The 11,238-nt window shown below is 42.3% G+C and overlaps 1 protein-coding gene across 1 annotated transcript; it reads left to right on the top strand.

The window, feature by feature from the left end:
* Positions 1-1,098: 1,098 nt before the first annotated feature.
* Positions 1,099-6,642, top strand: LOC108682722. Its single transcript, XM_018171954.2, has 6 exons — positions 1,099-1,111; positions 1,357-1,464; positions 2,552-2,662; positions 4,251-4,406; positions 5,773-6,035; positions 6,553-6,642. Exons 1-6 carry the CDS (start codon positions 1,099-1,101, stop codon positions 6,640-6,642), a joined length of 741 nt encoding a protein of 246 aa, XP_018027443.1.
* Positions 6,643-11,238: the final 4,596 nt, after the last annotated feature.

Consider the following 11,238-nt stretch of genomic DNA (forward strand, 5'->3'; position numbering starts at 1 on the left):
TTTATGCTGATTTGGCCAATAGGGAAGTTGCATTAAATTTCCGGTCATTGGTGGACGTGACAATTGAACCATCCGAATTTCTGAGGTGACGCGATTAATTAGTTATTCGGGGATTCAAGATTAGTTCGTCACATATCTTTCTTATGAAAATTGAGCGTAAACGGCGACTTCAAATCGGGTAATGTGCAACGCTTGCCGATTAGATCAATGCCCAGTCTTACAGCTCCTGGGTCAGCTCGGCTACTCTAAACTAGAACTGCATGAACTCAGCCGTCTAGCTGCTTGCAGCGAGGAACTCAATTAGCAATAAAACCCACCCACAGCGAGGGAGTAACTCGCACACGTTCATCCGCAGGTCAACGTGGTTACAGGCCGCCCTGGCCCGCTGAGTTGTGGAGCAAAGACTTCCACTTCTGTCCGCTATATAATGTTAGGTCTTGTTTAGGTTTTATGTCTGTCTTTGAATTTTGACTTTTAAAGTGATTTTATTCATTTTTAGTTTAGTCGAACTGATGATGGAGCTGGACTCCGAAACGTTTTCAATATCGATATGGTGAATTTTCTTGGCGTTTTCTTTGCTTTTAAATTCCTTGCATAAATATATTATAGGACCTCAAAGTCTCCCTATAAGGCATCAAGAACGATGAGTTCATTTAGTGACATCAACCCAAGGCATGCTACAAGGACCAGCTTTGACGGCTACCAAGCTCCGCCCGCCAGCGATAACGGCAAATGAACTGATCTTTCCAATGCTCGGACCCACGGCTAGCTCCACTCTTTTCGATGCCACTGCCATCACACAAACAGTTGCGCTAATCACTGCGCTATATAGTGAAACTAAATCCTAGAACCCAACCTCGATTACAACCTTCGCGCAATGTCCAATCCTCGTACGCAGCCTACCATTCCAGTCAGACCCTTCATAAAGCCCAACTCCCCCACAAAGCCCAGCTCCCGCACTAAGTCCGAACCCCGCCTGTAACTGCAAACAGGACCTGTCGGATGGCTCTGTTTGTAAGCGTTGTGTGCTGTGTTTTGCGCTATAAGTGTATTGAGTGTTAGGGCAGCTACTTGTGTGTGCTTCTTTAATATACCTATATGTGTGTGGGAGGTTTGTTTACATCAGTATATAAGCGATTGGGGGAGTTTGGGTCATGTCGTATCTCCGTTTAATGCTCATGTGTTTATAAAAGTGAGCGTGTGGGGAGTTTAGGTCAGGAGGTACAGTATCTCTGTTTAATGTTCAAGTGAATGTAAGTGAGCGCGCCTTTGCAGGTATGCGCCTGACTACGTAAACATTCACACGTGTTCCTGCAAATCAGTATTTGTTTATAATTTTTACTAATGTCTTGACAGTTGGTGAATACGAGCATATGAGTAGTGATGTTGTGCATCAGTCGCGCATCTCGTGGACGCGCATCTTGTATACAGTCAAGCATCTTGTGGACGCGCATCTTGTATACAGTAGAGCATCTTGTGGACGCGCATCTTGTATACAATCGAGCATCTTGTGGACGCGCATCTTGTATACAGTCGAGCATCTTGTGGACGCGCATCTTGTATACAGTCGAGCATCTTGTGGACGCGCATCTTGTATACAGTCGAGCATCTTGTGGACGCGCATCTTGTATACAGTCGAGCATCTTGTGGACGCACATCAGCACGGTTGAGCATGCGCCCGTGTCGCGTGAATATCTGCTGTTTGAAAGAGCCTTTAGCTACCGTTTGCAGCACTAACGCTGTTGATTTTTACTTCAAGAGCAAAGTAAGATGTTATTAGAAAAATTTTCAGGTCTGGTTGAGAGCAGCTTGATGTTGGTGAAGAATGGCTTGACGTTGATCAAGATAGGCTTACAGAGCGGTTTTGTGTAGCTCATAAGTGGGTTGGAACTTTATGTTGGTCTCGAGCGGCTTACTGTTGGTCAAGCGAGGCTTGTTGACGGTCGCGATCGAGCGGCTTGATGTTGGTCTCGAATATCATTATGGAAAAGGTTTTATAATGACAATATTAAGAAATCACATGCAGATTACAGTGATATTTAATTCTAGGAAGTTTTGGTAAGTACAGGACTAATTACGATATTTTCATGCATGTTCTGTGCTGACGCGAATAATTATTGACAATTGGCTTCCACTTTCTGCATTGACGCGAGTGGAGATTCATAGACGAATCTATAAAAATCTGACGACAACGAATAGTTTTAGGCATGATACTCAAACGGTAAAGTGATACAGTCTTTGCGTACTTCATTAAACTGGAAATTTGATTGATCGCTTAAAATAGGTTTGACAGACCTCACATGTCCAAGCCTTCAGCTCTTCGATTCGGCAGAGTGCGTGCGACTGTACGATCAGAAAATTGGCCAATTCTGAGGCGATTATCTAGTGCGGCTTATCTGGTGACGTGGCAACTAGCGCGGCTAGAAGGCAAGCAGGACGTTCGAGGATACGTAGGATGTTTTGTATTGTCGTGTACTGGCCATGCTAACCGCATTTCTCGCTGGCAGCTTGCCTTTATTTATGAAATATTTAAAAAAGCGAACTTCAACAGGCGCTGCTCCCTACGTCAACGTCACGATTGGGAACACCAGATATAAGCAGTACACGCTTGTGAATTTCTTTTCGGATGTCATTCAAAGCCAAATTATATCGACACTTGACGGTAAGTTGACAATAATTCGTGATGCAATTACCATTTGCCAAATAGGACAAAATTCATCTATCCTCTCCCTCACGAGTCCAGCTAAACTTCTCTTTCTGAATACTAGTCACTGTTAAGAAACCATATTTTTTCTCATATTTGTTACCATGATTCTTTGCTCCACACTCGGCACTCCTGTGATCGCGATGGTTGGGAACAAAATCACATACTGGCCAAGATGATATTACCGAATGAATATTTGTTTTTTCAAACGAATCTCAAGTTAAGCCATAAGTCCGCGTGTAATGGGGTGTCGACAGAACAGAATTTTCTTCATTCTTTCAACCTTAGTGTGAGACACCAGTTTTTTGATGAAGTCGTCTTGCTTCTATTTAAAACTTTAATCAGAGTTTCATAAATAATCTTTCTATTTGACGTTTCAACTAATCATAATAAAATCATTATAGGTAACTCAACGTTCTCGACACTAATAAGTTATGATCGAAAAATTTTCCCCCGTTATATCATTTGCGATCATAAATACATATCTAACACGTTGAGCCCGATTACTTCATCCTGAACTATTATTTCAATTTATGTTCTATTTTGAACAGGGTTGCCAAACGGTATTTTTATGCGGGAAAATTCTGCGATTTAGTTTTTTTCAATTGCGGTGGTCGGCTATAATTAATGAAAATGGTACTTTCAAATTAAATTTTAAAACCTGCAAAAAAAGAAATGGAATTGTTACACCGGAACCTACAAATATACTAGTACATAGTACATATTGAGTTATAGGATTTTTTAGGCCTTCATTGTTCCAGGGCATTGCGTTTTTAGGCCATATCTTGCGATCCGGAATTATATGTACCACTACGTCCAAGAGAAATACAATTCGTGACACGTATATGAACATCTTCGGAGTTAACGTGTTAAAAAGACACTCGGAGCTTAATTGGAATAAAAATTACTAGTGCACAAAACTATTTTTATCATCGGTGAAACCTTCGATCCCTATTTTGAGGAGCCCTTTATCACTACTATGATTAGCCCTTGATCTCTATTATGATGCGCCCCCTCTCATATGATGCGCCCTTTATCTCTTCTATGATGATGAACCGTAGATCTCTATTATGATGAGCCCTTTATCTCTAATATATGATGAACCCTCAATCTCTTTTATGATGAGCCCTTTATCTCTACTATGATGAGCCCTTGATCTCTATTATGATGCGCCCTTATGTGTGATATCTATTCTCGCTTGCCGAAGATGCGCGCCGTTTTTTTTTGTTCCTACTATTTAGTGTAGGCGTTAGACAGTTCAATCTGCAGTGTCATGCCTTTCATTAGAATTGTAATGGAAAACATATAACTCAAAGTACTTTTTGAGGACATTTTTGCGAGCACTCTATATTTCTAAGGTAATTTCTTTGGCATTTATCGATGCAAAGTTCTTGTCACAGCTTTCTCCAAGCAACGAAGCTCGCTATAGAGACCTTGACCTATCACCTCAAAACTGCCGACCACAGCTTGTCCATCCCAGGATCTTAGCACCGAAATGCACCAATTGAAGAGTCATCAAATCCACTAATTCATTTAATCCCGCCAGACCCAGTGGCAGCAGCGTTATTCTACTTCTTTCCTCAAGACGATGGCACCTACAGAAGTTCTGGAAAATTCGAACTGGACTTGGCTTCTTGCGTCACCGACTCTCCATGCGGATTACCTGTCCTCGCCAACGGAACGTTTCCAACTTACTACCTGCGTGAGTATCAGTCACGCAGAGTGTTCGGTATTTTAACTAAAGTATAATCTACGTCAAGACCCCTTGATTTCTCCACACTTTAGGCATTGTGGATAAAAGCTCCAATATAGCACGGGCATGTTGGCACACAGCCCTCTAACCATGAAATGATTCTTTTCAAGTATATCATTCATAAGTACTACATAATTTCAAATTGATCATATATATAATTGTACTAGTATTTAAATGACAATCGATTCCATATATAATTGATAGTCGTTGTCGTATTATTTTAGCCACCAAATACAGAACAAGTTCAGTTCGATCTGAAATAAACACTTAAAGCTCTTACAACCACGATACTTTCAGCTCTGGAATGTGCTGAGTTGTGCTGCCCTAGCCACTGGTAATAAACTCGCTAACCGAGCTCGTTCTGTGGGACTGCATTAAGTTTAATTATATATATTTGCTGATATTATTATCACTTTCTTCTGCACCGTGCATTAAAAAATATTTATGGAAAATTTTTCGGTATGAAATTTTCTACCGTGTTGAATAATGCGTACCGCAGTGGCAAATATTGTCCCAAAAACCTTACGTCATTTACAGTGAAGAGGTAAATGAGATAAAACAATTATGATTTCCCAGATGATTTTTTTCAAATTGTACAACTGCCATAGTTTATATTTTTTATAGCAGGTGTAGCTCATTGTGGATCTGGAGACTATATAGCAGCTCCTAAGCATGAAATTGCAGTGCTCAAGTCTGCATTTCATGTACATAGAAAGAAAATTCTGAATTTTTTCTCGCCATGCACTGATTATATTATCAATTAAAATGATTAATCATTTATTCAATATTATTACTTTTTTATTAATTATACATTATTTATTCGTTTCACTAATTTTCTACGTTCTTGTCACCACTTGAGCGATGTGAATGTAAATATTAGCCTTAACTAAATTATAATGTAATAATAATCAGTTCTGTGCCATTATATACCCATACGTCACATCTACATCATTTAGCGTCTTGCGCGCTACACTACGCGGCATTGAGAGCATTTGGTGAGGTTGGTATGCCAGATAATTACTTTGATGTGTCCTTGCTTGGCCTCAGCCGATACCTGACGATGTGAGTCAACACGAGGCGATGCAATCATTATACCAAACCCGTTTCATTATAGCAAATTTTACTCGGGCTTACTGAAGTGTGAGATGAAGCGCTGCCAAGTGATCAATGCTGCCAACACGTTGTGCTCTCTGCCCAGGCTAAGCTGTAGTCGTGAGCAGCAAACTCAGTCTAATTTTCCTTTCCATGTCATAGAAAAAGAGTAATAAATTGTATTCAGTCACACCGAGATCATTTCACTAATTTGTCTCCGCAGTGAACGAATGCGGCAAGACCATTGAACTTACGGCTGACATCTCCAAGTCACAATACGTTGTTGTGTACTCACACCCTGGATTCGGGTGCAAGGCATTCCCAGACGGTCCATCCTACGACTGCACCGTTACTTTCACATCAACTTCTCTTTACTTTACCTTTACTGGAGCACACTTCAAGGGCGCTGCCGCAGCCTGCGACGGCTACATGCTGCGCGCTACTTACGGTACCACGCTCGACGCCGACATGTGCAGCGATGGTGTGGTCAGTGAAAGGGAGGGTTTTGGTGTCCATGTCAATTAAGTTTTTTTTTTCGATTAGGTTTTCTTGTAACTCTTTCCAGAAGAAATATGACATAATAGTTCACGATAAATCGCACCGATGTCTTGAATTAAACTCATTCATCGTAACTCCCAGAGGGTCCTTCTGCACTTCAGTCCTAGTGTCGGCACAATTTAATAATTTACCTCCACTAAATCCGCACGAGGAAGTCCATTTCCTCAGCCTCCATGCAATCAAACTCAATCGAGCCGAATTGAATAATTTGGTTTCCGTTCCTTAAGTATCGTCAGTAAATACAAAAATTATAATAATGATTTTTTTTCTAAACCCTCTATGATTAATAATTTACCCGCAAACTATATTATATAAATAATGCATATAATGCATATAAAGTTAATGTAAACTGTAGACCTAATGATCCTAGGCCAGCGTTGCCTTTTATTGAGGACAATAACACAGTGTCGCTCTAAACACGACTTAATGTGACTGTTCCCTGCAGAGCGGAAGTGGCAATACAACATTCACTCTGCGAGGCCAGGCGCTGGCCAAGACCTTCAAGGCGGGGTTCTTCTTCCTATTCACGAAATAATTGTGCAAACAGGGCACAATTAGTTCGTGAATTCTTGCACAATTAGTTCGTGAATATTTGCCCCCATCGTCACCCCACGCGTCCCCCCATCTCAGCAACATCACATACATGATCACCGCAGCCTTCACCTCGAGCGGGGGATTACAATTCCACACAAACTAAAATTTATATTCTTCTGAAGTCATATTTTTGAACTTAGTTGTGACTGCGCCTCAGAGAGGGATGTGACTGCGCCTCAGAGAGGGATGTGACTGCGCCTCGGAGAGGGATGTGACTTAGACGCGGCGTTATATGAACAGTGATAGAAAATATATGCAGAAATAATCAGAAATACCTCATAGAAAAAGATGGGGCTTACGGGGTGTGGGCAACGCTGGACTTTTGGCAACCTTGAAGACGTGATGAGATGCCACCCATTGTATCTCGCTTATTGTGTGATGCCATGCACAAGTGCTGTTACTTTAGCTGTGTGAAGTGGTGATGCCATGCACGAGTGCTGTTACTTTAGCTGTGTGAAGTGGTGATGCCATCTATCAGGGAGGCTGTTCCACATGTCGGTGACTCGAAGCGAGAAGAAATGTTGTCGCATGGATGTGTTCCAACGCTGTTTTTTTAGCTTATAGCCGTGGCCCCTGGTGTTGGTTCTTGTTTCAAATTCTAGTAATCCTTCTGGGACCTTGTATAAGCCATGGGTATACTTGTATACTTCAATGAGGTCCCCACGCAGACGTCGATAACGGAGGCTTGGAAGCTTCATAATCTTTAATCTTTCCTCATATAGGACTTGCCTTTCAAGCCCGGAACTTTCCTTGTTGCGCGTCTTTAAACACTCCCTACTAAATTTTTGTCCTTTTCAAATTTCGGTGACCACACAACGTTTCCAAACTCTAGGTTCGGGCGCACGACAGCAACAAACAACTGCTTCATGGTTTCTAAATCTAGGAACTGGAAAGAGCGTCTGATCAGTCCAAGTCGTTTATTGGCTTTATTAACTTGACCTTCAATATGCTGAGAAAATTTCAACTCATTGTCGATATTAACTCCTAAATCCTTGTTACTTTAGCTGTGTGAAGTGGTGATGCCACGCACGAGTGCCGTTACTTTAGAGTGTGAAGTGATGGCACAACTTACGGAAAGGCAATAGTTAATGAATTTATTTCCAGCTCGCAAAAGACAACGATTCGTATTTTTTCATATAACATGCATCGGGTTGAGATCCTGTACAGATCCTATTCGAAGTAACCATATTATGTAATATGTGTAGATGTTTTCGCTACATGTTGTATATAGTTGAAGTTTTTAGGATAAATTTGTCGTTATTCGTTCTGTGTTTGGTTTAGATTCAATTTGTCCAAATGAACAATCTGCCACGTCCGCTGTTCGATCGCTACTTTGATTTTGAGTGGTTTTCTTATAGTTTGGCACAGATTTTGTGTTGGTTTTATACGAGCGTAATAAGGTATTAATTGATTCGACTGAGACAATAAACAATTGTGTTTGGGTAAAATTCTAGCGTTTAATTTACATTCCTTCCCTGCAGTCCCCGGCTTTGGGGCTCAATTCCCTAAATTTGATCGTTTACTTGGTCGTAATGACCGTAATTGGCGTGATGTAATGCAGCAATTCCCACCCCTTCATGCACAACCGTAATGAGGCACTTGCCGCCCATTCATGCGCTGCCGTAATGAGGCACTTGCCGCCCATTCATGCGCTGCCGTAATGAGGCAATTGCCGCCCATTCATGCGCTGCTGTAATGGGACAAATGTCACCCATTAATGTGCTGCCGTACTGGGGCAGTTGTTGCTCATGAATGCACTGCCAATTAGAGTTTAATTAACTCCCTCCTTCCGTGCCCTGGTATTCACCGCACCTTCCTGATGCCCGCTTTTAAACAAATCAGGCGGCGCATTATTCACGTACTCATGTCTTACTCGCCACACGCTTTATGTAATCGAGTCGTACCCGACGAGCATTCTACTCATCTGGCACTTATCTCTTATGTTGCTGTAGGTCTCATAATATATTCGTGACAGCAATAAATGCGTTCAATTCACACGCCTTTTTATCCCCTGCTCAAACATTACAGATCAAGACGCGTTGCCGACGAAGACAATTAAGGATACATTCGTAACTACACGTCTATTTCGTGTACTGTTTGATCGTTAATCAATGGCGAATATTTGAGTTTAGGTAAGATTTACGGCCGGAATCAGAGCTGGCCGTCAACGCCTATGGGACTGACATAGCAGAAGAAGAGCTGAAATGTCTGCAGTAGAGACGAAATCTGTGCCTGCTTATATATAGTGCCTGTTATGTTCCCGCTCTGCCTGTTNTCTGCCTGTTCTGTGCCTGCTTTGTCTGTTATGTTCCTGCTCTGTCTGTTCTGTTCCTGCTCTATCTGTTCTGTGCCTGCTCTGCCTGTTCTGTGCCTGCTCTGCCTGTTCTGTGCCTGCTCTGTCTGTTCTGAAACAGCTCTGTCTGTTCTATGCCTGCTCTGACTGTTCTGTGCCTGCTCTGTCTGTTCTGTACCTGCTCTGTCTGTTCTTTGCCTGCTCTGACTGTTCTGTGCCTGCTCGTCTGTTCTTTGCCTGCTCTGACTGTTCTGTGCCTGCACTGCCTGTTCCGCGCCTGCTCTGTCTTTTCTGTGCCTGCTCTGTCTGTTCTATGCCTGCTCTGTCTGTTATTTGCCTGCTCTGTCTGCTCTATGCCTGTTCTGTCTGTTCTATGCCTGCTCTGCCTGTTCTGCGCCTGCTCTCTCTTTTCTGTGCCTGCATTGTCTCTTCTATGCCTGCTCTGTCTGTTCTTCGCCTGCTCTGTCTGTTCTATGCCTATTCTGTCTGTTCTATGCCTGCTCTGTCTGTTCTATGCCTGCTCTGCCAATTCTATGCCTGCTCTGCCTGTTTTATGCCTGCTCAGCCTGTTCTATTCCTGTTCTGTCTGTTCTATGCCTGCTGCTCTGTCTGTTCTATGCCTGCTTCTGTCTGTTCTATGCCTGCTCTGTCTGTTCTATGCCTGCTCTGCCAATTCTATGCCTGCTCTGCCTGTTTTATGCCTGCTCAGCCTGTTCTATTCCTGTTCTGTCTGTTCTATGCCTGCTCTGTCTGTTCTTTGCCTGCTCTGTGTGTTCTTTGCCTGCTCTGTCTGTTCTGTGCCTGCTCTGACTGTTCTATGCCTGCTCTGTCTGTTCTATGCCTGCTCTGTCTGTTCTTTGCCTGCTCTGTCTGTTCTATGCCTACTCTGTCTGTTAATTCTATGCCGGTTCTGTCTGTTCTATGCCTGCTCTGCCTGTTCTATGCCTGCTCTGCCTGTTCTATGCCTGCTCTGTCTGTTCTATGCCTGCTCTGTCTGTTCTGTGCCTGCTCTGCCTGTTCTATGCCGGTACAAAACTAGAACGGACTCAAAACAACCTTATTTCAACGTTTAAACAACGTCGATATTGGTACGTTGAATGTTTATTTATTTTTAAGCGTCCGATCAACGTCGAAATCTGACCAAAACTAGAACGGACGTAGTACAACCTTATTTCAACGTTGACAAATGGTGGTTATCGGTACGTTGAATGTTGAGCTATTTACCAGCATGGAACTAATGTTATGTAATAATGTAAACTAATCACACCAACATTGAATGAAATACATATGTATAAGTGAATGATTAATGAACAGAGAATTCATTTCAATTTTCAAGGATTCGAACTATTCTTTAGTTTATTCCTATTGCTCATACGCGCGAGCTGCAGTGGTCAAGGTTGCTATAAGGCGTCGCGCGGTCTCCAGCGATCCCGGGTTCGAATCCTGCTACGGACGAAAAACAGATTGGTTCTTCAACGTTGATATAACTAGAGAATTTGACGTTGCAGCAATGTCGTAGTAGTAACATTGATTCAACGTTGCATTGTAACATCAGTACGACGTTTCATGAGACGTTGCTTCAATTTTCATTCTAAACCTCTTTTCACCGCGATCTCAACGTCGTAATAAGTAGTTGTTTCAACGTCGATTCAACCATAGAATTCGACTTTGCAGCAACGTCGTAGTAGCAACATTGATTCAACGTTGCATTGTAACGTCAGTACGACGTTTAATGAAAGATATTGCTTCAATTTTCATTATAAACCTCCTTTCACCCCGATATGAACGTCGTAATAGGTAGTTAATTCAATGTTGATTCAACGTTGATTCAACCGCCGAATGTCTGCTGGGGACGTTAAGTGCCTTGACACATCAACCAGTAATAAACGCAGCGTAGGAATCCACTCTCTCACTCGTCTTCGAAGCATTAATTACTTTCGGGAACGCCAAACCAAACAAGGTTAAATTTTCTTCACTCTCTATCCAGCAGCTCATGAGTGCCCTCGTTGGCGAAATCTGAGATGACCTCTTTGCGGCCCTTACCTTCTGTGTTATCGCTCTTTTCTGTTTTGTGGAGATGAGCCTTCATTTCCATCAGCTCGTTCCGTAATGAGTTTAATTCAATACGCAACAAGATCAACTCTGTCATGTGATTCTCTTCCATTTCGGCTCTCTTTCTCAACTCTTTCTTGTTAGTCTCTTCCATTTCGGCCTTATAGACTGAGAACATAGAAAAGCATTTCT

Source organism: Hyalella azteca, unplaced genomic scaffold, assembly GCF_000764305.2.
Source record: "Hyalella azteca isolate HAZT.00-mixed unplaced genomic scaffold, Hazt_2.0.2 contig13700, whole genome shotgun sequence".
Classification (NCBI taxonomy): Eukaryota; Metazoa; Arthropoda; class Malacostraca; order Amphipoda; family Hyalellidae; genus Hyalella; species Hyalella azteca.